This window comes from Chroicocephalus ridibundus, chromosome 8 (genome assembly GCF_963924245.1).
Source record: "Chroicocephalus ridibundus chromosome 8, bChrRid1.1, whole genome shotgun sequence".
Classification (NCBI taxonomy): domain Eukaryota; kingdom Metazoa; phylum Chordata; class Aves; order Charadriiformes; family Laridae; genus Chroicocephalus; species Chroicocephalus ridibundus.
In genome coordinates, this window is record NC_086291.1 from 7,682,122 (window position 1) to 7,706,966 (window position 24,845).

Consider the following 24,845-nt stretch of genomic DNA (forward strand, 5'->3'; position numbering starts at 1 on the left):
ACCCCACCACAAAAAAAAAAAAACCTTGTGTCAGTCATAAAAAAAGTGCAGTCCTTAGATTTCCACCTGTGGCTGTTAACGCTGCATTAAAATGCTCAGGGTTTATGAGCTTTTGGCTAAAAATACTGAATGCCTTCGCAGCCACTAGAGGGAGAAGGTGTTGCCCGTGGTGGGTTTCAGGAGTGCAGAGCCCTGTTTGCAATTGGCAGCAGCACAGGCGAGCACTTGGCTTGTGCACGGCGCTTGATTTGCTTGACCTAAATCCACATGCTGCTGCTGGCTTGAACGTTTCAGCTCTGGGAGAAGGAGTGGAGTGAGATGATAAACAGTTTTGGCTTGGTCATGCATGGAAATATTTCTGTTTGTATTACTGTAAACTACAAGCAGAAATGTCAGCCCTACTGATGAGAAATACAATATCTGCATGACAAAATCTACTTACTTTAAAAAAAAAAAAAAACACCAGACCCACTCCAAAGAGTTTCGGATCAGCATACAGCAGAAGCCGGTCACCTCCTTTTCTCTGTCAGCCTCTTGGGTGTTGCATACATAAAATTATAAGCTGGTATAGGATGGATGTGGAGTCCCTTGTTTTCACCGAGAGACTGCCATAGTGAGAAATACCAGGCTTCCATGCTTGATTTGAATTACGAATTCGGAACTGAAATGCTTTTAAGGTATACAGACTTCATGTTATGTTTCTGTAAAGATGACAAATATCTTCTAAAAGAAAATTAGCATGGTCTAATTCTCTTTGGTATCGGGATTCTGTACCCATCCTGCAAAAGCTGACATGGTAATTCCTATTAAGTAGGATCTGCACTATGTGGTCCTTGGGGCAAATTTTTTTTTTTTTATATAAGCTTTTCCATGAAAGTACAGATTCTTTCAATATTTCTGTAACTCTAGAGCGTGACGTAGCTCCTGGGGACTGTAGGCAGATGACACTGCTGAGTTAGGCACTAGATGTTTGTGGAGGGAAGTCCTGCCAGTCTGTTCCTGGGCGGGTGAATTGCTCCTCGAAAGCTGATACGGAAGCCTGCGTGTGCCCATTTTCTCTTTCTGAGCTTCTAGGGCAGCAAAATGTCTGGCCTTATTTTCTGCACACAGTGCACGTTGGTGACAACCGTCGGATGGAGATATGGGGTGTTCCACTCTTCTGGTTCAGGACAGCTTCTCTCTTTTCCTTTTTCTTTTTTTTTTTTTTCCCCCTTTACATCCTTGAAATGTGTCTGCTGAATTAAGATGAGTCTATCTTGTTAAAATGATTTTAAAAAAAAATCCTAAAAATGTTTGTATTCGAATTTGTTGGTTATACTTTGAGGCGGGGGGGGGGGGAATCTAATTTCTGAATGTAAACTAAGTGGATGTTACAGATATTTAATAAGGACTCAATATTTTGATTGAGTGGACCAGATTCAATTTCTTATTAAGTTATATTTTTCTGGTAATTGCCAGAGAGTAGAACTACAAATAAAGAACAAAGCGCTGCATTGTTTGGCTAGGAACACATGCCTTGTATTTTAGAGTAGGCAACAAAGGAGCTTGTGAAGAAAGACTTTTTTGCTGTCTACAGTTGTTTTACTTAAAAATATAAAGATAACTTGAAAATGTTTAAAAAAATATATATTCATCAGAGCGGATCTGCTTTTGTTTTAGACAAAACTACAAGAATTACTCCATGGAAACAAGAACACATTTCAGAATTCAAGCTGCCCTGCACCAAGCCAAATCCGCCCCAGAAAATGGAATGCACTCCGGAGCCTCGGCAGTGTCGTAACTTTTTCTTCTTTGATGTCCCGTTTGTTGCAAACTTTGGTGCAGAAAATTACTGACACTTTAGAATTCTTTTTCCTTCTCTTTCAAGTCAGTGAGAAACCAAATAATTTAAAATTTTAAAGGTGACGCATAAAACATTAATCTAGTTGTAATAACATGGCAAAAAACTTCTCAAACCAACCATAACCCTGAAAAATATTGTTTTTCCAACAGTGGCTTTTTGAATACTTACATCTGTGTAATTCATTTTTCAATCATGTGTGCCTTTTTTTCTTGCATTTGCAACATTTACTAAGCAAGCTACAACATAAGGGGGAACAACTAAAAAAAACCAAACAACAAAACTTTAAATGTTCATGGATTTAATGTCAGTTAGCTATAAATGTTTGTTTGAATTCATACTTGCTAGCATTTGAGAAGGAAGCATCCCCTTTTCCAAGTACCTACTTAGCTGAAATGGTGTGAGAAAATCTCAGTGCCCAAGAAACACGGCAGGGAGGAGCTCTGAATCCTGGGCGTTTCCAGTTGAGCGTAGAAAGCTTTTCTTTACCAGCTTCTACTAATCACATTTTTGCTTCGCTAAGAAACATGCTGGTGAAAAAAATGGTCTCCCTTATGCAAGTATCTTGACTTTTTCTTTAATTGGGTTTTCATGTCAAGTCTGCAGCTCGTAGCAGCTCAATGATTTACCAAGGATCTGGTGAGGGCAGGGTGATGACAGTATAAAACTGCATCGCTGATTCTTTCACAAGTTTAAAAATGGGAGGCCCTTAGGAAACTTTTTTTTTTTTTCATCAGAACAAACATGATTGGAAGTTTCTATCATACTTAAAGCACAAGTCCTTGAAGGTTGCTTAAGAAACAGGAGTATTGCTCTGGCTGCACAGCCATACAGAGTTACTGTGACAGTCAGTGCCTTCTTCAAACGATGGTTAGGTTTGCCCAACTTGAGATGTCCGTGTTTAAAGAGCTCGTGTGGCCGTGTTTCCTGTGTGAAGAAGCTGGGGCTGGAGCAGGCGCTCTTGGCACAGTGCTCTGCTTTTCACAAAGGAGAGCCCTGTATCTTTTTGCTCTTCGTTGATCTTTTGGGGGAAATTCTGTGTAAGGGGCTTTAAGAGTAGAGCAAAGAGCAAGCTCTGCTTTCCAGTGCCGTCTGACGTAGAATCGCTGCTTTTCTGCAAGACTGGTGAAGTCAGATGTAACACATATTTGACTCGCGTTTACTGTTCTCCAGGCTGGCTCCGTGTTTGTATGCCTGTGGTTTTTTGGGGCACACTTCTACCTCCCTTTTGAAAGAGCTTCTTCCCCATGACCCGTTCTGACGCGTGGAGATGGGAGGTCTTCTGACAGCCCTTTTTCTCCAATGGAGATGTTTGTAAGGAAGATCCATATCTATGTACCTCACAGTGAATACTCTTTCTGAAGTGATTGTTCCCAGCAGAAGAGAAAATTGACAATTTATAGTTCTACTTTTACCTCCTTTAAGTAAATGACATTGTTTTATAATTGCAAATTAATATGCAAGGAGACAGAACCACCTGTTCCTCAGCACAGAGAACTTGCATTGTCTTAAAAATAGACATCCTTTATAAAAGTCTTCCCAAGTTAAAATCACAGATGAAGAACGCATTTTTTTAAAGTGACTTTCTCAGATAAATTTGGTTCAGATAAAATTCTCAATTCAGATAAAATTCAGTATAAACAGTTACGCTATTTACATATTGCACATCAAAACTTAAGTGTAAAAATTCAGTCATTCTTTGTATAGAATAAAAAAGATTCTTGTTCTATTTCATGCGTATAACGCCTCTTCTTCCGATTGTGGTTTTTTTTTTTTTTTTTCAAATATTTTGGCAGTCTTAGCATCTTTTAAGCAAGTAATGCCATGAAGATTAGCATAAATTGTACTTAGCAGAAAATGAACAATCCTTCCGACTGTAGACGCATCTCTCGGCCACTGAAACACTCTTTAAAATTTCACCCACAGCTGAGTTGTGCCTGATCTTAGATACATTGCACAAAGGACATACTGTGCAATATGCAGTCAGCTTCCCTGATTCTTTGCAGTGATGAAAATCCTGAGATTTTCGCAGTCGTCTTTGGTCAAGCGCAAACAGCAGTTGTATCACGGACCTGATCTCCAGCTTCAGCTGAGGAATTTGCAGTTAGCCAGGATGAAGTAGCCTGTGCTTTCACTCTGACTTTTTAGCTCCTTAGTATTTAGGAAATGCTCACCTTCCTGACGCGAGAACAAAGACTTACAGACCGTAATATTCTGAACTTACTGAAGGAAAATAACACCTTGCTTGCTAAAGGATGCATGGCAGGTCTGGTATGTTGTCACCGTATTATGTTCTTAATGCGTTACATTTTGAATTGCCCGCCATTACTCTTTGTTCATCAACGTACTTCATTTTGATTCTCTTCTGTGACCAGGGATAAAACACTCAGCGGTGTCACTCTGGCCTGAAAGGTCTGTGCTGGGATTGTTTTTCCACTGCTGCTTCCGAAGCTGCTGCATTCTGCCTGCAGCAGCTCTCCAGAACGGCAAATTGCTTCATCGGTCTGGAGTCCCAAGTACGATGAATTAGGGAAGGCACAATTGGTGCGAGTTCTCAAACGGCTTCAGCGTTCAGTATATTCACCTACCAGAAAACAGCAGATATTCTAATCTGCTATTTGTATGGGATCACAAATCAAGGATTTTCAGCATGGCCTAAGATTCGGGAAACGTAAGTATGACTTCAGATGGATATAGTCAACACCTCGTTTGCAGAAGGAGCAGTTCCTTCTGCTTTCAAACATTGCACACTCTGACTAGTGGTAGAGAAGCCCACTCTGTGTGCTGGCCTTTAGCCAACAGCTGCTGGTATCGACTCTTCTCAGTCCTCAGCAAAGCCAGAGAAGTTAACCAAAGGCAAAATACTAACTCATCTAGCAGAAAATAGTTTTCTGCACTTGGGTAGGACCTTTATCATAAAACTTACAAACTATTTCTTTTTCTGTGTATTTTTTTTAGTAGCACTGATAAGCGGTTTCCTGCCAGTAGCTGAGGAGGGGTAGAAATTCATACTCTGTTTCCTGAATGTCAGCAGCAATTGCCGTGGTGCCCTGTGTGATATCACTGTGCCTTCTGAAAGTGGGGGTGGTCAGGAAAGGAAAAGCAGTAAAATGAGCATCACTTTTATCGTTAGATGTGCTACGTGGAGTCCGTGGATGTATGGTCTCCCATTAAACTGAAGGGAGGATACGGGCTGAAAAGCCAGCAGCTTATTCTAAGGTCTAATGAGGTGTAATTATCTCAGCACCTGGCTCCTATAAATAACACCAGATGAGAGAACCTGTTGGAGGAAGAACAGTGGGCTGAAGCTGAACCTGGTCATGGGTTTTCTTGATGATCGGCAGAGATTTTGATGAAGTCACAAACATGATACAGCCACTGCTGTTTGGAAACACCCGCTTACAATTGCTCAACTAAACCAGTGGCATAGGAACGTGCTTTGACTGATGGGCAGTTCTGCTGCCATCTACAATTAACGTGTTCTGTCGTGGATGGTTAGTTTAAAGACTGTCCCATTCGGACAGTGCCTCGCCTCGGGTTGTTTACGCTGCAGTGATACAGCATCCAAAACTTTCCTTAGGAAGCTTTGCCTTTTGTAAAATATAGCAGCCTATAACAGGATCATATCGAACATTTCCTCCTATTTCACATCGTTTTGGGCATTAAATTCTACATTAAGTTGAGTGCCTTAGTATTTTCTGTTGATGTGTGGCCTGGGTCCGAGATGGCGAAAGGGTCCCGGGATGATAGCTTTGGCAGCTTGTGTGCCTCTGGCCCAATAGAAGCATCAAGTAACGTTCCTGCGTGTGGAACAAGGCTTTCCTAGAGGTCAGTCCCAGAACGCAAAAGGCACTCCCAAGGGTTTAAATACAACACTCTCCGCCTCCGGTTCCACCTGCGAGATCTATTTCTTTGCCTTCTCGAGCATAAAAACACAGCAGCAAAGCCAACGTATAGGCAGTGACCAAAACAATGCGCTCCACACAGTTCCCCCTCTGGGAGGAAGAGGAGAAGATAAAGAGGTGAGTCATGTTGTTTACTGCTGTACAGGAAAATGGTTAATGGTTGGAAACGTCACTGATGAGCGAGATCAGAAAACCTGAACGGACTAGAAGTGAACTTGCTCCTTTTCTCATTATGTTCCACAGATACCTTTTTGTGATAGATTATAAGCAAAGCGTGTATCGGCAAGCATTTTAATTGAATGATTTGTCATCATAAAGTATTTTTAAAGATGCTATCTATGTTTGCTTCAGGTGTTTTAAGAAAAACAAAAGATGAATACAAATACTTTCTTTTAAAAACATGCCCAGTCAATCCCTGTCTCCAAAACTTACGAACTGCAACAGAACTAATAAATATCTGCATTGCACTGTGGTAAAATTCTACACAGTATTTGCTCTAAATTCAACCATGTTTTTGTAGGACTAGGCTGTGTTCCATTATTTTCTGGGTAGCTTAAATCTCTGGACCTACTTACTTCATTTCTGGCTAACCATAGGCAAAATGTTTATTTAGAATTCTGTGTCGTGTTCAGTTCTACTTGGCTTTGTCTCTCCTTGACTATTTTACAGAAAGAATATAAAACAGCAGTCACAACCCCCGCTGCATGTGCTCTTTATGAGCTGCTTCAATTCAAAAAGGAAAAAAAAATTACGTTTATCTTGTCTTAGTCAAGTACTGTAACAACAGTTTCGGGTCTGTGGCTGAAAAGCAACGTGGTGAGGAAGAGAAGAGAAGTAGAAGCTGCAATATTCTGGGCAGTTCTCATCTCTCTGGTCCTTTTATCCTGCAGCACACGAGGTTTGGAGGTAAGGAGCAGCTTTCTCAGTGCCGGAGACGAATAGGATGTTTGTCTGCGGTGCCGGAGCCCCAGGGGCCATGCTGGGTGCCGACAGTGTCATAGGTGCCGTTCTTGGATGAGCGGCTGTTTTGTCTGTGATATGTGGTGCTTTCCCTGACGGTTTGGTAAAGGCCGTGGTGTGAGATGCCCTAAGGTTGGCTCCGCTGACACTGAAGACACAAAATAGTAACGTGATCTCCAACAGTTAGCAGAGCTCAGTAAATCATTCGAGGGAGGTCAAGCAATGTTGTTTAGCTCCAGAAGATACAATAGATGGATCGTGTTCAATGTCATCTTCATTTGGGTACAGTACCCAGCACTGCTGTCATCGCTACCAAGGTTACACAGCCCCTGTTGGGCAGCTGCGCAGTGTTTTTTTAGAAGCGACCAGCGGGGCCCGTTGCAGTTTTGGTATTTGCTTTGGCCTTCACTCTTGTGGCTCATGGATACCTGGGTCCGGGGTCAGGTTCCTGTTCCGTGATACTGGGCTCATCCCTCAGGCAAATAATTCTTGGTATTCCTAAAGAACCGCAGGAAGCTCACGTGTACTGCCTTTGCTGTATGTCCACTCAAAGCAGATGATCTGTGACGCACGCATTTATATAAAGTATACATATACACAAAAAGTACGCATACGTATACTCACACGCAGCAGTAGCAGGCTCTGTAGCCAAAGCTTTTTGAGAAGTTACCAGAACCCTTTGAACTATTAAATTCAGCACTTAAAAAAAAAAAAAAGTGAGATACATAAAGCAAAAGCTTTAACACCTTTTCAGATGATCGCTGAGGAAAATGCAGGGAGGTAAAGGCCTTTAGTAATGGTTTGCTGTGGGACCATAAATGAAGCGGAACGTGCAGTACATGGCCTTCCACAAGGAGAAATCCCCAACAAATGGGCAATCTGGCAAGAGCCCTTCAGTGAGTAACCTCACCAAAAAGCAGTTTTGTGCTGGAGAGCTCAAAGGCATCACACAGGCTTTGCCCCGGCAGAGCTGAGCCCGGTGTCGGGGGGGGCAGCGCCCGGGATCGGCTCCCTCCTGCGCGGAGAACAGTCCGGGAACGATTCCCCTTGAATTTCTGCCTTGTCTCTCCCCCTCAGCCTGCTTACCCAGCGGGAACGCTTGATTCGACAGGCAGCGGCCACTGATGTGCCAGAAGGATAGGGAAAAGGATGCTGAAAAGGTGGATGTTTGCCTTTCTGCGGGGAGAACCCTGGCACGAGTGCCTCTGGCGAGGGCGAGCAGGGCCTGGTGCGGCCAGCAGACGTGGCGGTGTACGTAACGCGTGCAGGGGATTGAACCTTTACCGTTGTGCGCAGAGTTGTTGTTGGAATGCCTTCTTTAAACTAAAGACCAATATTTTCTAGTGCTGCAAAGGATAGGCTTATGAAGTTACTGCTACTTGGGTTTCCAGCTGAGAGGGGAGCGGAGATTTGGGAGCGTTCTGGTTGTCTGTAGCATGGCTGGGCCCCTCTTGCTGAGTAAGAACATACCTTTGGGCTGCTACAAACACGTACAGGCAGTTTCACAGCTATTCTTGTCATTATAGATTCCCCTTTGCAGCTTTTACTGAGCTAGGTGTCAGGGCAGAGCGGATATTGTAAGAAATCAGGTGCCAGCCTGCAAATATAGTTATTTTTTCTGCTTAAATCAAAAAGATGCTTTTGCAGAGTATGTTTAGACTGGTCTTTTTATCAAAAGGCATTAACTTCGCATTTCAGACCCAGAATTCCAAAGCCCCTAACTCTTATCCCAGAACAGGCTGAAATGCAAGACAATCTGCAAAGGATGCTTAGCATAAATTATATTCTTCAAAGTTAAACGCTATATAAAAGGAAAAGTTAATCCTTGAAGCTAATTTTTTATTCTGGCTATTAAGTCAAGAAGGGTTCTTCTGAACAGATTTTATTCGTGTGTTTTTATAGGTTATCAACTAGCACGTATGTTTTTAATAAAAACGTGGTGTCTGTAATAAACGCTGTCTGTAATCAGCTCGCATCCGCTTGGGTTCTAAGGCCGTATTAATCCAGGATTTAACTGACGAGAGGCCTTGTATGTTTGGTTTCAGCCATCTCGGTATTTACTTAACTGATGGGCTGGCTCAGAAGAATTTTCATCTTTATTACGATTGCACAAGGACAGGAAATGTCGAAGGCCCAGAACTGTGGCGACTTAAGTAAGTTCAGGTATTTCATAATCCCTCAGCCTCGAAATGTACACTTCTACCACGGCGCAGAGAGCACTGTCAGCCTTCCAAACACGTAACTGCTTTCAGCCCCGGGATGCTGCAAGACAGCAGGAACTTTTAAAACCTTGTGGTTAAAGCCCTTCTGCAACACTAGCTCCTCACAAAGAAATTCTCTGGGCTTTTTTTTTTTTTTTTTTTTATATATATACACAAATTCTATGATTCTCTCCCAGATTTCCATAATGAACTGGCAACAAGTAATAAGGATTATCATCCTTAGAGGTAACATGATTAAAGTGGTAATTCCAGTAGCATGCAAGAATTTTTAAGCATAAAGGGCTTTATAAAATTGAGTATTCATTGCTTGTCATTGCATCTCTTTTGCCTCAAATTCGTGGGAATTTGGTTTCCTTCTGTTGTATGAGACGAAATCCATTTCCTACTATAGTCTGCAAATGTAACGTAACCCTGCCCTTGCTGTGCAAACATCCTGGGTGTTGGCGATGCCCTCGCTTCCCACCTGCTCCGGCTCTGTGGCAGCTCTTTGGACAGCAGGTTGCTACCAGGGGCTGTGGTGTGGACTTTCAAACTCCATCCACGTCTCCTGCCTTGTCGCCTGAAATTGCAGCGGCTCCAGCCTGACGATCCGCTCAGCTATTTCGGGGTCTGTGCCAGGGCTGTTTTGCCGGTTGCGGCTCTAAAGTACAACCAGCGCTGCTGCACTGACCCTTTTCATCGTACTGCACCGTCCCTGCAAAACGCTTTAAAGCAACATTGTTTGATGACTGGTGCTTCACCTACAAACTTGTTTATTTACACACGGTAGCTCTAAGAGTATTTTTTCTTTTCTTTAAATAGCGTTGCAGACATTTTACTATGGGCCTGTGCCCCCTGCAACATCCAGCCCTGGCCTAGGAAGGGCTTGGTTGAACAGGTCCAGGTAAGAGCCAGCCCCTTCCCCTCAGGGAGCCGCAGCAGCCCCTGGTTAGGAAACAGCCGTGCTGTAAACGCACCACCATCTGCTAGGGGCGAAGCGTAAGTCATTTATTAGACACCTCTGAGCCAGGAGGTAAATATTATCTTCATCTTACAGATGGCGGAATTAAGACATAGATCTGGTTTCCAAACTGTAGCTAAAATTCAGGTTACACATTATTTTGTGTTAAACTCAGATCAATTACTTTTTTGAATTAGAAATCATCCAGAACAGCATTGCACCTAAAAATGTGAAAAATCATTTGATTTATTTGTTACATTTACACACTTGTCTTTAAGCTAAAATTTGAACTTTTTGGAATGTTTTTGTGTCATCAACTCTAGTTTTAGCCCTTCACACCTTTTTGCTATTTAACAAGTATTTTAAAAAGTAGTTTTTCCCCTTAGCCCGTTAAGTATATCAGCGTTATAAGTTCAACTACACAAAGTGCCTAGAAAAGCATTCGGCTCAGGAGCTGGTCACTTCATGTTTCTTCCGAATCTTTCTTAACCGAGTCCTGTAATAAATAAAGACTAATACCAACATGATAATGCTGTTTTTTCAAATTGTTCATTTGCCAGTTTTAACAAGATAAAGAAATGAATAATTAATGTGGACAGTGTTTGTTGGGTTTTTTTTTTTTAAAGAAAAAAAAAAAAGAAACCAAACCAAACCCCCAAACCAAACAGACAAAAAGGAGGACATAAAGGAACACACGTGGAATGATGAAAAGGAACAGTGATATTGCACAACTTCAGGTCTCTCTGGTCTTTCTTCCCAGATTTTGATCCATGTTGATTAGGTATGTATGAATTCGGCACAAAATTGCGTCCAGATAAGTGTGTAGCAATTTGAGTGAATCTCTACAACTGGCTACTGCTTTCAGTTCCTTCTGACTGCTACTTGGAGTTCTTCTCTAAGAGAGCAGGTTGCTGGCAGCTGCAGGAATAATAAATAAACCAACATAGTGATTCTACATTTTGCTGACCAACCCTTCAAAAAAAATTATCCATAGCGTGCACAATTCTTCTATATTGTAAGTAGACTAAGTCTTCAAAGTACTTGGGTCTTTAAACACAACTTGTGGTACCAAGTACTCAAACTGTATATGAAAAACAACCAAGAACAGTCCCTGATTTGTTGTGGTTAACTTGAGATTACATCTCATTTTGCAACACCAGGACTTCTCAATGTATCGGCGTTGCGTCGAATGTATAAAAGTCACAGTAGGGTACATTAAGGAGGGAAGGAAAAAAAAAACCCAAAACCCCAAACAAAAACATGCCAAGTGGATAAAAGGTCTTTACAGCTACAATTTTTGCTAGACCATCTCTTAACAAGCACATACTGTTTGCTACAGAAATTAGCTAATTGCGTCATTCTGGCTATAGCAGGACTGTTTCCCCCCTCAACTGCTAGTCCGACAGTCTGTATTTATAGGAATTTTGCCTTTACGTGCAGAACAAAATATATTTTTCTCATATCTGATTTCGTATCTGCTTGGTGGACTGATGCGTCGGCCAGCAGGGCTTAACAGATAGATTTAATACAGGAGACTGAGATACAGTATGTTTATTCTTAACTTCTGATAACCTAAGAACTACAAGAACGAGAGATGCAGTATCCATTTACTATGATCAGAGACAACCATTTTTAGGGAGCAAGAAGTAGAATAAGTGATCAATGCTAACGCTACATTAGTTCCAAATAATTTTTGTTTCAGTCATGGCAGCTTGACTATTTATTGTCCCTCTGGCCCACTTTTAACCTGGTCGAGTTAAAGGTGACGAAGTTTAAGGACTGTTGTTTCATCAAAACCGAAGTTATAAAAACCACTAAACCATAATTTCGTTGTAGGACTTGTTTCGTATCTTCATATTCCACATCACTTGTAGAAAAGGGATAATGCATCTCGGTTTGCTTACAGGCTAGCAGATCACTTTGAAGTCTGCATATTCCTAGCTGCAAACAAAATATAGCACTTTTAACAGGTTATAAATAAACTGGTTTTCAAGCATAGAGCCAGCCCAACAATAACAATACACTATTAAAAAGACCTAAGGCAATGAATTCCATCTCCAGTGGAGAAAAAAAAAAAAAAAAAAAAGAAAAAGAACTGTGCAAACAAGCTTAAAACTATTTCTTTGTGCCAGTGTTATAAAATGTAGATTTCAATAAAGCCTTGACCCAAATGCCAGGACTTGTGAAAAGAATCAGAACAAAACTGGTTACTTTATTTAGGAAAAAAATACTCTTATCTTGCTGCTAATAAAATTGGATACACGCAGTTTAAACATTTACAGTCGCTGTAACACTTTACACAATTCCTATATATGGGTGTAAGAACAAACATTAAAAGACAATGGTGGGTCAAGGCTTTACATTAAAAATAACAACCTACTTTTTCTATAGTCTCTAAAATACTATGGTTTTTCCGATATTTGCAGCCATTCAGGAATATTTTTTTATTTATTTATTAGGAAATGTATACTTTGTGCACGATTTTAATTCCTAATTCCTGGCTCTTTGGGCTGAATGACAAAAGGATCAAACCCATGAGAGTGGATGGTCTCCTGGAAGGTTCAGTGGAGAAACCCTGGCTCAGTTAGTCTCATACGATGAAAGCAGTGCTGCATCCACTGGCTCCATGCAGGATGGACAGGTAAAGGATCTCATCAACCAGTCATCTATACAGTCCAGGTGGTAAATGTGCATGCACGGCAGAAATCGGATAGGGTCCCCGTAAACAAAGTCCATCATACAAATGACACATCTGGGGAGGAAGAAAAAAAAAAAAAAAAAGATAAAAATATTTCAGCTGCTGTTAACCACAGTGGAAATGAGAAGTAGTGCAATATCTACTCCTGGATGTGTTCGAGTACAACAAACTTTAGTACTCATAGATAACGTGAGCAGTTCTTAGCGCTCTCAGCGCTGGCTCCACCAAGCACTAGATTTGTTTTTGGTGTTTCCTTTGTGGTCTGTGTGCCCATGGTTACACCGTTAGCGAGGGCAGGAAGCCGCCTATAGCCATGGTGGGGGCAGCTCAGCGCGTGAAATTAGAAATGGTAAAAGGGAGCCATAAAGGTGAGGAAGTAACATGAAATTATTTCCCTAGGAAGAGAGGATAAAGAGGGGAAAAAAAAGCTGTTAAGGGCATGAATTACATGGGTCAGGAAAGTAAGTTTCACCTGTAACAGGAAAGCGCCTTCTGCATGGTCATTTTTTTTTCAGAAAGCTACATTATATTACAGTTCCTGAAAATAAGGCAAAGACAGCAGGACAAGATCAGGTTTCCCAGGGCAATATTATAAACCAACGCAACCACCACATTAGTTCAGTTCGGTTTCTGTAACTTACTCTCTGATCTTCTTCTCGGAGCCGTCTCGTCCAGGATCATAGACTCCCTTAGGTAGATGCTGAATAAGGCCTATCCTCTGCGCTATTCTGATCTGTTCCTCTTCTGTCAGCTGTGTTGCTAGCCGAGTCTGGCTAGGAGTCGGGTGATAAACAGGAACAGGGACTTGCTCCTAAAATGAAAATATTCCAGTTAAAAAAAACCCACAGAGGCTTCCCTAGCATTTCGCACCTCGGTACGGACAATGTATTTAACTGTCCTCTCTTAGTCCTACAAATGTTTGTATGACCTCCCACTCCTACTTTGCAATTTTGGGGCTATAATTATGTTGAGAATGGGATAAAGAATTGAGGCCGGTATCTTGAGCAAGGAGCTGCTCGTGGTTGTTCTCTGCAAAAGCTTTTTGTCTGCAGGAAGGAATTGTTCACACATGAAATACGCGTGCAACAAACCCCACCACAACGGCAGGCAAATAAACCTTACATGCACCTGGGGAACTGCTTAGATACCAAATTGAACAAGGTAACGGCTGAGGAAGAGACCCCAGTACTTGCAGCAGTAAGTAGATTATTTTTTTCTAACCTTTAGGAAGAATAATTTGCAAAAATAAGGCCAGTGCCTATTCTTAAGAGTTTTAGAGAAGAAGGTTTTATCGGTTCTGTAGTAACCAAAACTTATGCGAACTGTTCTGGGCCACGCAAGCTCCAACCCAGAACTGCACATTTAATTCTTGTGTGTTTAAACATTTCGCCTGGACAACACAAAGAATAGCTTAAGTAAGTTTTACGTTTGCTCTCATAGATTAGCATGATTTTACAAGTTCTCCCTAGCTGGACTTCAACTGCTGTGTGTTTAAAGCACATATTTCCCAGACAAAAAACAGGCGACATGGAGCTATGATGCAGTCCTTCCTCTGCCACGTTCTCAGAAGCTTCTCTTGAATGTTAACGAACTTTAGAGCAAGTATTGTCACTAATGTTTATATTAACATGGTACTTACTTAACTTGCATTTAAAGCACTTTTTTGGACATAAATACCAACTTTGAACAGGAGACACTATTAGGACAGTGTTGGCCAGCAGCCATAAATCTACTGTGAATAGGGAGATGATTTCTTGCAATAGGCCTATTTTGATGGTATTTCTTAAACAGCAGAAAAAAAATTTCAACTTATAGATGCGTTACAAAAATAAACCCGGTGCATCAGAGACACAAGAGCATCTATTCCTCCGTTTGAGAAATGCAAGAGTTGATGTTTCAGAGGACACTGCTGCAAAATAAGCAGGCTGACGGAGCATGAGTCGCTGCACCGCAGAAGCGCTGATGCAGCTCACATCACCTCCGCCATCGGCCCCACTGCCAAACTCCCCCTCGTCGCTGATGCGAGGAAGACATGGGCTTTCACTGCCTGTGACGGAGCGACCACCTTCTGCAGCATGCACGTCCTTGGACCCAAGTGTTTGGAGCAGCAGGAACACAGCCGCGCTCCCCTCTCCTGTTCCCTCTGTGCCTTTTGGCAATGCTCTAGGGCAGCGTTCAGTCTTCGCTGACGCCAACACCCGGCAAAGCCCAGATATGGGGTTTAACGCACTTGTAAAACCTGATAAAGCGACTCTTCCTTCACTGCTAGGAAGCACGGCAAGCAGAAGGACAGACAGGGCCCTGGAAGGCCAGGGGAAAGCGGCCCCAGCAGCGCACAGCCTTTCTCCAGTACCGGGGGTGCCCAGCAACAAAAGTCCTTGCTTACAAGAAATGCCAGGCAGAAATACAAGTCTGCCTGGCAATTCTTCTTTTAACACAATGCCTACCACTTGCAATTCAGCTGCGGGGTAAAATCCAGAGTCTTCTCTCAGTTTAGCTACACTAGGATTTGCCCCTCCCATTTCCTAGCAGAACTCAGAGGAATTATGAGAAGGTTCAAAAGACAAAATGCCAGTGGTTCTGTAAGTTTGATTAATTTCCTGGCTACTCTAAACCGTATGTCACAGAATCACAGGTTTCTTCTAGATCAGCTGCCTTTTAATGGTTCAAGTTAAGTTATCTAAAGTATTTTCTGATCATTGTTTGGATGGGGAAAAGCACCAGCTGAAGCCAGGGTTGCCCTGTCAGATAGAGCAGCGCTCACGAAGCAGCTCTGCAACCTTTGGTGCCAGCAAAATAAAGCTTTTCCCCCCGCCGCCTCAAACGCTGCAGACCCTCTGCACTGAACGCTTCCGCTCAAGGCAGAGCCCCGTCCTCGTTTTATGTTTCAAGAACTTAACACACAAACTATCGGTAACCTCCCCCCGACCCGCCAAGGCTTTGCTATACTTCTTTGGAGAGATTATTAAATCAATAGCAGAAGACCTTACTGCTAGCTCCTTTATTTGTCACGGAGGCACACAGAACATTTTGCACGTGGAGAGAGATGCACCCTCCTTCCCGTCTCGGAAAAGAGGAGCGGGATTACTAACCATGTGCCTGGCCCAGGTCGGTGCCAACAGGGGCAGGAGGAGGGGAGGCTTCTGTGTTTACTACAGCCCCCCTTGGCAAAACCATGGCTGCAAGTGATAATGCAGAAATAGAAGGGAAGGAGAAGGAGGGAATAGGAGGAAGAGGAAAAAAAGATCCAAGAAACTCTCAAAATGTCTGAAATTAGCAGTCACAACTGATAGTGAATGCCTACAGAAGAACAGCAAACCGATCATCCCAGCACAAGTTACACAGCAAAAGGAAACTACGGTTCAGTAAGAATCCGTTACGAGTTAAAACTATCACATTTGGACAATTCTGAAATGAGACGTCAGTCACGCTATCCAACCGATGACTGTTTCAGTTAAGTTTTGGACAGTAAATTAACAAAAAACTTTTAAGCCCATAATAGGCCAAACAAGAACAAAAGCCTCATTCCCTTGTTGTAGCCCTTTACAGGCTCTTGCTGCAAGCGACCACCCAGGGACTACTCACCTGGGGAACCCACTTCTGCATTACACCCGGGGGTGTCCTATTCCCTGCGGAGACCCCAGGGCTGATGGACCCCTGGGGTCCCTTTCCCATGCCAAATACACAAATGCCTTCCTGCCTGCCAGCGCTGTACGGAAACGCTCCTTTTGGCATCCTGTCTCAGGTTCCCTCCCCGCAGAGCCACCACCCTGCGCTACATGTCTGACATAACCAATTACGGCAGGAATTTATAGTTGCCAGCTGTGGGCCTCTACAGTTTCACATACTAGACAAGAATCTCTTGTCAGATGAGTAAATCTGGGTGGAAATGGTGCTGTCTTTCACCATGACGTCTTCATGCTTGTGATTACAAAAAATGGGGTTGGTGTAGCTGCCAAGCTGTTGTGAAAAATGCATAAAATTGTACTACTGTAAATAAAAATGGGTGACCACTCAATACCCATGATCTGCTGCACTTTCTCAGCACGCTGTCTGGTGGCACTTTAATCTCCCCTCCTGATTACTATTAAAAGCCTGCCCAAATGAAGCGAAGCAAGCAGGGCCCTGGATACACACATACCAGCAAAACGAAGAACGCAGCCACACAAAGTCATAGACGACGACCTTTTCAAACCAGTCCTCTCCCCTCCGACAGATAAAAGGTGTGCTTATACCTGTACAAGTCTAAAAATGTTTAAAACTATTTATTCATGAGAATACAAGAGCCCAGATTTCCCCAACTCAGTTCATCGGAGGGACATGCCGTATCCCCAGTGGGATCCAAGGAAGAGACGGAGCAGACTGGCCGTATCCCCAGTGGGATCCAAGGAAGAGACGGAGCAGACTGGGTGAAGTGCTCCCTCAGCGAGACCCTGACCCCCCCCAACACACACACACCAGTCGAGCCAGGCTCCGGCAGCCCCAGCATCGGCAGCTGCATCCTCTGCTTTCTCCATGACCAAAGCTCTGGAGCATTTTTGGAAGCTAAGCTCATCCGACAGTAATTTCAAGCCGGCTGTAAGGCCAGAGTGCAGCCCTGCCCGTGCGGGTTTAATCACCCCTTTCCAAACCTTTCACAGTTTATAACGGCTGCTTTTATCAGCCCACGTTAAGGCAAGGTCCTGCTCGCTCCAGCATGGATATTCAAGGAGAACGATGTCAGGATTCGAGACTTCAGTCAACATTTATAGGTAGAGGCCCCTGACTGTGTATATATATAAAAGAGATTCTATTACCCAAGTAATTATTATTTTACTCCAAAGACAAGCATGAATTTATTGCTTTGGTGTCTCACTTTTATCTACCACAGAAAATGTTCTTGCAGACAGAATTACGAAATACTGAACTTCTAGCCAAAGTCCGTGTTATTTGTCATTTGATAAAGACGTCAGGCGTTTCGAACCAAGATGAACTCTATTCCTCCATGCAAAAAACTTAAAAAAGGCCAAAACAAATAATCAAAACCACATATTAGTGTCAGGCAATGGAATAAAAATCACTTTCTGGCACTTAATTTGCTGTAATCAATTTTTTTTTTCCCCATATGAATTTAGTAGTGATGAAATATCTCAGATGGCCCCAATCCTGGAGATGCACAACTTTTTGTCGTTCACAAAGTAGGTGGTGCCAGCACAAGTCTCTCCTTCCTCATGTTTATTCCGCCCTTAAATAACAGCACGAATTTAGTCTTAAGGCCTACAGCAGGGTTTGTGTCTCCATCTCACCCAGGCTCCTCCTTCTTTGGGGGGAAAAAAAAAAAAATTCATGGAGGGCATCTGGAGGTCTGCATTTTTCACTTCCAATGAAAATAAACGTTTTCACACATGGCTTAAAAGGCGCAGACGCTGTTTCTGCACACAGATTCCCAAGCACGCTTTGGGTTCTCGCCTAGGAAAAGGAGGTTTCATCGAGCCCGATTTTTAGTTTGAAGTTTTCTCATCAGTGCAGCCTACCTTGGTTACTTGTGCTGCTGTAAATCTGCTTTCCTCCTGTTTGACAGCATTTTCATCTTGTTTTTGCAAGTGCAATGACTTGTAATACTCTGAAAACAGGTCAGTGGTAGATCAGAAACTCTTAATCCCTGGATAAAGATTATTTTAAGATCCCTCTACACCACATATCAGCAGTATGTTTATCAGGGCTTTTGTTTGTTTGTTTGTTTTTAATAATTGCACCAACACACACAAATTATCCTTTCAGGAAGGTCAAAGGTGAGATGAATAATTCATAACATCTAATAGTTCCAGAGGTTACAGCTTCGCCGCTGTCCCCGAGATCCTGTCCACGGCCACCTGCCTTCCCCTATTGACCACTTTGCTCGTTTTCCAGCTCTACATTTTCTTCCTCATCTAATCCAGTGCTCTCAGTGCATCTTGCCCTGAGGTATTTATTTGCTTTTTAACACCAGATCAACAGCATATCTGTTAAATCAGTCTGACAACGCAGACAAACATCTTCCTCGCTATGTTTATCCAAAGTCTTTTTTACATTTTCTTAAATACCAGTAGGTACAGCGCTTACGCTCCTTGCGGCTGCTGCCTAATTAATTAATGCAAATATAACAGTTCAATCTGAATTTCCCCAGACGTTCCCACAGCTCTTTTTTTGAGAAATCCCTCCGATATGCAAATGTCTTTCTCGAAACGTGTTTTCCGGCAGCAGCGGTTCACATACAGCTGTGCCTGGGCCACATACGCCTTACTGCTCGCCAGCCCCCAAACACCCATCGGAAAAGTGGCCTGGCCCTTCCGCGGCTCCGACAGCCGCGCAACCTCGCTCATCCTCACCGCACACATCTTTCAGCCTCGCCGCTTTCCCATTTTCTCACCTCCAAGGTGAGATGCTTAGCAGGAAGCCTAAATAACTAATTTAGACAAGAACAACTTCAGTTTATAGATGTAAAGTAAGGAGGTGCGAGGAAGAAAAAAATAATGTGCTTTTTGGGTTGTTGGTTTTTTTTGCAAAATCCCCACTGAATTTTATGAAATTTTCTTTTCTTGCTGCTTTATTACTCATAAGGAACTCGCTGGGATGATGGTCCAGGGGCCTTTTCTGTGAATGCCATTCTGATCGGGGTGAAAAGACTCAAACTCCATCCATATGCGAATACACATTCTGAAATAACATCCTCCCCCAAGACATATTACTGTAAAACCACTCACCATTATAGTGTGTATTATACGACAACTACAGCTTACTTTAATAATCCTGAGAATATTACAAGCAGCCTGCCAACTATAAAAAACCTTTTTCCGCCATACAGAAGAGAACAGTTCATTTATAAAGCTGAATACCAGTTGCTATAAAATACCATGTAATGGTATATACTGTTACCCAATCTTTTATATTCCTGCTTCCAGGTAGCCAGTCAGTATAAATAACTGCAATAGCGGAGCACTTATGCTAAAATGTTCTTTTGAAAGAAAAATCCCCTCCTCTCACCTCTCCTGCTTGGAGAAGACAGTCGGGACAGACAACCAGAGCGGACACACGTGTGCCCAAGAGGAGCCGTTCTGGGACAAGCTGGAATCTAAAGCAAGGGTTTGTCCAGCAGACCCCGTTCACTTAACAGTAACGTCGTCAGAAGAGCGATTAGACATCAACACCGTATTAAGCAAAACTGTAACTGATCCTTTACCAAATTTTCAAGGATGCCAAAGACTGATTCTCTTCATTTATGCGAGAAGCGTGAAGATCCAAGAAGTCCTTTCCCAACAAATAATACCTTTCAAAACAGATTCATTACACTGCTCTGCTAAACACACGCTCACCTTTAAAATATGGCTGACTCCTTGCATTTCTCAGGATGCCCACATTCCTCCCTAAGGAGAGTAACCACACCATTTAGATTTTGAAAGTATATTTGATTCATATGGAAGTTTAAGGCCAATAAATGTAAACTTCGTTTTTTAAGATTTATTAAGGGACTGTTCTGCTATACTGCTTGCTGAAGAGAGCTTACTTTACCTGTTTGTGATCATTTTAAACAAAACCACTTTACTTTTACTTTCCTTAGATATATTCCTTGCTAAGTTTGACAGCTCTGAGGGACAAAAGACCCACCCCGCAACATAAGAAGTTTCGCATCTCAGTTTTTCCTTTGGGGTTTTATTAGCATCACAATTATCATTTAGATAAACGTGTGCGCTAGCATCTGACTGGTCCGTAGCCAGTAGGAGAGCAATGCTCCAAACCCCAGCAAGGGCTCCCCTGCGCCTGGGATGCGTTCAGGTTTGTACATGCTTCCCACCAGAGCGCTCTTAAGGGAAGATTAATAACAATTCTGGCGTTGCAGGAACTGGGCACTGTAGATATGGTCAGTAATTAATGTAACAACAGACTAAGGAAACAGTCTGCAACAGAGGAGAGGAACCTGCAGAATCTGCACAGCATTTCTCCAGCTGCTAACACCAATTTAGAAGCAACACCCGGGCTGAGCCATCTAGCATTTCAGAGGAAGGTGGTTTTTGGTGAAAGCCATGGTTGTTCTGCAGTGATGGCAGAGCCTCCTTTAAGCTATTACTAAAACTGTAAATTTTTCACAATTATTCCATTGAAATTACTGAGAAATAAATGTATCTGAAGAGTTTGAAAAAGATAAGCATCCCTGAAGGAAAGGGAGTCCTGGCTACTGACTTTTAAAATATCCCCTGTCCCCTGAGCTCAGCTTTGCTACCGAAAACAGGGCTGGGGCAGACAGAGAGCAGCTACAAACTAGATGTGTCCTGCCTGCTGCCTTCCTAGGTGGTGACAAGGGCTATTAGGGAAAGGGACTTGATTTATTAGAGAAAGGGACTTGATTCTCAAGCTTCTTACCTGTGCTGTCACGCAAACCCAAGAAGGCTACCTACTGCCAGGATAACTAGTTGGCGGTGCCCTTTTCAGCTTGGCCAGTGCAAGCCCAGCCCTACCTGGCAGACGGAGATCACCTGCTGCTCTGTAGTCACCTGCTCTGAAATTTGATTAACCATCAATGCAAACCTAAATACAGAAGATTAGCAAGAACGAGTTGTAGGGGAAAAGCAGTAATTAAAAAGCAGTAATTAATCCCTGGAAGCAAGGTCTCCTGACACAACCAGACGGTTTTTGTATTTCCAGGCTGCAAAGCAGGTTTCTCTGACTCAAGAGCCACATCCCTGGGTATGGTCCCACTACCTGAATTCTTGTTTGCCAGCTTCATGTTGGTTTTAGCTGTCCTTGTTCCTTTCTCCAGTGATCCCATCAAACACCAGGGTGTGAATTTCTTCAGGGAAGTGGCTAACACATACACCGACACATCCCAGACCATGGAACTGCTCACCAGAGAGCTGACTCCATCTCTCCAGACAGCCCCACTGACAGCTCCACTTACAGCATCAGGCCACACCTTCTGAGAGATAACAAAGTCCTCTTATTACAGCTCCTAGCATGTTTATTGTAATAGTTTGTTGTTGGTTGGGGATTTTTTGGGTTTTGTTTTTTTTTTTGTTTGTTTGTTTTGTGTTTTTTTTTTATACAGGGAAGGAAAAGTTCCGTAAACAATTTACAAAGATTCATGCTTTTCTGACAAATTGCTGCAGTGAGCAACGCCAGGAAAGAACAGAACAGTTCCCCCTAAACATTAAATTAAGGACACTCAGGCACAAAATGCATCCTCCTGAGACACATACACCCCAAGGACGACAAAGCAAAAGCAGCTGGGTAAGGAGAAAATCTAGCAGAAGGGGCCAGCACCCATTTCCGCAGCTGGTGGTAGAAGGACAGCACATGTCTGCGGATCATCCTACCCCATACGCAAACCACAACATCTGCATTATTGGTACATGTTCTCTCCTACTCACGCCAAGCGGTTATCTTTGCAGAAACCCCTTCTTTTGCCTGGCAAGCGCAGGCAGTTATTACAGTGCTATGGCTACGTTAAACACAGTACTTATGGTTCAAGTAAGACGGCTGCTGGAGAAATGAGGAGCATTTATTTAACGACAAATAAAACCCTGAAGTTTTGGGAAGAAGAAAATGGTCCTGTAGCAGAAGAGGCTGAAAACACATAAATCTCTCAGGCTGTCTCCTCTGCTGAAAGGTACAGAGTGAACCTACTGTGTCCCATTCACTTACCACTGTGAAACTGCTGCGTAGCAGGAAGCAAAAATGCAAAAAGAACATCCCAAACAAATGAATCCAGTTAACACATTTTTTGGAGGCTGCATTCAAGCACGAGAGACGGGGGAAGCACTCTGGAGCTACGATGGAAAAGCTGACAGAACGCTAACAGTCCACGCAGAAATAGGAGAATCGTTCACACTTCTTTCAGACACATATTTACTTTCTGGAAAGGGTAAATATCAATCAGTGCAACTTCTTCATAGCAGAAATCAAAGGGATAACAGCTAAAAATGCTAATATTGATCATCCTGGGTAACAGGTAAAGCCTGCAGGCAGGCTGGGCGCTCGCTGTACCGGGTCCCATACACGGTGTGGCACACAGGCTCGCTCACAGCCTGTCCCGTGATCTGACACGTGTGGTGTGTCCCAGACACCGTGTCCCACACACACCCACCCAAACCACTCACTCAGAGGCTTTGACTCACCTCAGGCTACAGCAGACAAAAAAGCTTAGGCTCACACACGCTTCTGCCTCCCGAGACGTCCGCGTGGCCCAAATCTACCACCCTACAGCCCCCAAAGCATGGCATCACTCGGACAATTCTGAGCAATCCCTTACATGAAGGGCTTGATACGGATTACTGCACAGGCAGGCACCCAATGGAGGGTGTACGCATACAGACTTCGGGTGGGCAATGTAACGCACTAAGGGTAAATAACAGCACACGTTATGCCCCGAATTGCCTACTGAGCCCCCGACTCAGTGTAGCCCCTGCTTACCTCCTGGCGCCGTTTCGGGGAGCGTGGGGATTAGGGTGCAGCTGAGTCCAGCGGGACTAAGACCACAGAACCACGGGTCCTGCCACTGCCCTTGCGCTGGCTCCCGTCGCTGGCTGCGAGGACACTGATCTGACACACTCCTTGCCTCGTGAAAAGCAAATAAGCCATTACCATCGGCTGTGCCATCGCTGCAGCCGCTGGAAAAGCTGGGAACAGGCAGCCAAGAGGAAAATGGAGGAGTGCCCCTGTCAGGGACTTAAGCCAATTGTGAAATCCTGACTCCAAACACTTAAAAATTAGCAAGAGTGCTAAAATGTATCTTTTGGCAAGAATTAGGTCAGCTTGAAGGCAATTCTAAGAACAAAACAGCCCTTCCCAGTACTTCAGGAACAAGGTAGCAAAATTACAGAAATCAGCCCTAATTAGTCAAGAGGAGGGGCTGGGGACAAAGGGCCAAAAGAGGGAGTAAACATGAAAATGCACATAAGCTGAAGAGATGAGCAATCCTTCAGGGGAGGACTGCTGAGGTGTAAATACAGGCTGTACTTCCCTGTGTAAACAGAGGATGTGTGTATGTATGTTTACATAGGCTGGTTTGAACTAATAAGAACATAATAACATACAGCAGAGAAATACTATGCAGAACTAGGAAAGTATTTTAGGAAAAGTATAGAGTAGGGTATCAAAGGATCAGCGAAATCAAATGACGAACGATCTCTAGGCTCAGCGTATGGTGTTATCTCGGTGTTACCATCCAATGACACGGCAGGATCCTCCTCGGGCCAAGGGGGCTGAGCAGGAGGCAGCTGAAAGCCTCGCATAAAGCGACTTTCAACACACATCCGAAACCGTCACATCAAACGCAAGTCCTCACACACCAAGTTGCTAAAACAGGGCTTAAACCAGACACAAGAACCCCAGTTGGAATGGGAACATCACCCCCACGTAGGGTCTTCTGGGAGGTGTCAGTTTAGCCTCAGATAGGAGGTAACAGATAACGAAAACAAACAGGCAGATCAACAGCAGCTATCTCCAATCGTCTACCCCTGACATACTACCCTACACAACGACACAAAATAATACTTTTCTGTAGCCACCCAGTTGCATGCAAGCACCAAAAGAGGTCTGAAAGAGGACAAGTTTGTTGGTTTTTCTTAGTCTGTTACCCAACCAAAACAGGCAGAAGAGGCAACACAGGAGAGGGGACAGGGACCTTCCACTTGACCAGGGACAGGTAAAGAAAGACAGAGCACTGCAGCCAAATGGCACTAGCCCAGGGAGGTGGGCTAGCAATGGCCTCCCTCTGGCAAGGTAAGCCAAGCAGAAACCCAATGAAGGATTTTCCATCAGGCCTCGCAGCAAACAGGGACTCGCACAGTGCAAACCCCTGCCAAACCACAGAGAAAGGAGAGAAAAGCAAACCTCTGCTAAGGATAAACGACTTCGGGGAGAAAAGTGGTAACAGTCCACGTCCTACTGCGAAAGAATGTCAAGAAGCAGATGGGGCTGGTGGTGAGCTGGGTCTGCGTAACCCCAGAGCAAGGAAACCCGAAATCAGAGAGGGGGCTGGCGTGGGGCACCTGCTTCGAGACCCTGTCAGCAACGCAGCCTCTGACAGCAGGGTTTGTTTCAAAACTCAGGAGTCTACGTTATACTTCACTTGATCACAACTTTGTACTCAATTTGAAATATTTTAATTGCCTCCCTAACAAGGCCATCCTCAATTACAAGTGCTTGCTCAAGCAGGAAGCAGCCACACCTTGGTAGCTTGATGGCAGACTCACATCCACAGGCCTTCTCATGTTCTTAACGGCGCCCGGGTTCCCAGCACGGAGTGGGTGTCCCCAAGACCCAGGGA

General features: G+C 43.6%; 2 protein-coding genes across 5 annotated transcripts in view; one reads left to right on the forward strand and one right to left on the reverse strand.

The window, feature by feature from the left end:
• Positions 1-10,147, forward strand: part of TTC39A (tetratricopeptide repeat domain 39A) — a 56,094-nt gene extending 45,947 nt beyond the window's left edge. Inside the window, exons 18-20 of one of the 4 annotated variants that reach the window (XM_063343925.1) lie at positions 1,660-1,773; positions 3,014-8,858; positions 9,729-10,147. In XM_063343925.1, coding sequence (XP_063199995.1) covers positions 1,660-1,773; positions 3,014-3,101 — 202 coding nt within the window. In that variant the 3' untranslated portion in view covers positions 3,102-8,858; positions 9,729-10,147. Of the gene's footprint in view, positions 1-1,659; positions 8,869-9,728 lie in introns of those variants that run through there. The other 3 variants (XM_063343923.1, XM_063343922.1, XM_063343924.1) reach the window with 3 other exon arrangements.
• Positions 10,148-10,397: 250 nt separating this feature from the next.
• Positions 10,398-24,845, reverse strand: part of RNF11 (ring finger protein 11) — a 33,082-nt gene continuing 18,634 nt past the window's right edge. Inside the window, exons 2-3 of the mRNA XM_063343926.1 lie at positions 13,207-13,376; positions 10,398-12,619 (exon numbers count right to left, since the gene is read on the reverse strand). Coding sequence (XP_063199996.1) covers positions 12,448-12,619; positions 13,207-13,376 — 342 coding nt within the window. The 3' untranslated portion in view covers positions 10,398-12,447. The remainder of the gene's footprint in view (positions 12,620-13,206; positions 13,377-24,845) is intronic.